The 492-nt window shown below is 50.2% G+C and overlaps 1 protein-coding gene across 11 annotated transcripts in view; it reads right to left on the bottom strand.

Annotated features, from left to right (window-relative positions):
• Positions 1 to 97: 97 nt before the first annotated feature.
• The window catches only part of UBR4 (ubiquitin protein ligase E3 component n-recognin 4), a 119,604-nt gene continuing 119,209 nt past the window's right edge, over positions 98 to 492 (bottom strand). For all 11 annotated transcript variants that reach the window (XM_025048609.1, XM_025048612.1, XM_025048613.1 and 8 more), the window contains one exon: positions 98 to 482. In XM_025048609.1, the coding sequence (XP_024904377.1) occupies positions 418 to 482 (65 nt within the window). In that variant the 3' untranslated portion in view covers positions 98 to 417. The remainder of the gene's footprint in view (positions 483 to 492) is intronic.

The raw sequence follows: 492 nt of genomic DNA, 5'->3' as shown, positions 1-492 counted from the left end.
CAGCTTCCTTGTGCTGACAGGGAAAGAGCTGGGCAGCCAAGGAAAAGAATTTGGCCACTGTCACTAAGGATGGGTTTAAGCAGCAGTCAACACCTTCTTTTTCAATGTGTACTAAGTCATTCATTTATTTCTCAAGCTGTGCACACTCAAGGAATAAGTTGGCCAGGACAACTCACGGCTCCTAGGTATGTACAGGTCCTTCGATGGCTTGGGTTACAGACAACTTCATAGCTAGCGCACCACACACGAAATAAAACAGGAAGCCTAAAAACCCCAAGCCACTCCAGAAGAAATGAGGGAGGGAGCGGGGAGGAGTAATGATGCAGCATCCTGTGGCGGGGTCAATGTGCGGGAGGGAAGGACGCGGGGTGGAAGGCAGGCCAGCTTCACTCTGTCGACTGCGGTTCTGTGGGATGGTCAGGGGACTGAGTTCAACAGGTCCTTCAGGAAGCTCTCTGGATCAGTGATTTCTGATAACAAACAGAAAACAGA

Source organism: Pteropus alecto, unplaced genomic scaffold (assembly GCF_000325575.1).
Source record: "Pteropus alecto unplaced genomic scaffold, ASM32557v1 scaffold125, whole genome shotgun sequence".
Classification (NCBI taxonomy): Eukaryota; Metazoa; Chordata; class Mammalia; order Chiroptera; family Pteropodidae; genus Pteropus; species Pteropus alecto.
Note: the sequence above shows the minus strand (reverse complement) of the source record. Positions and strands in the feature narration are given on the sequence as shown.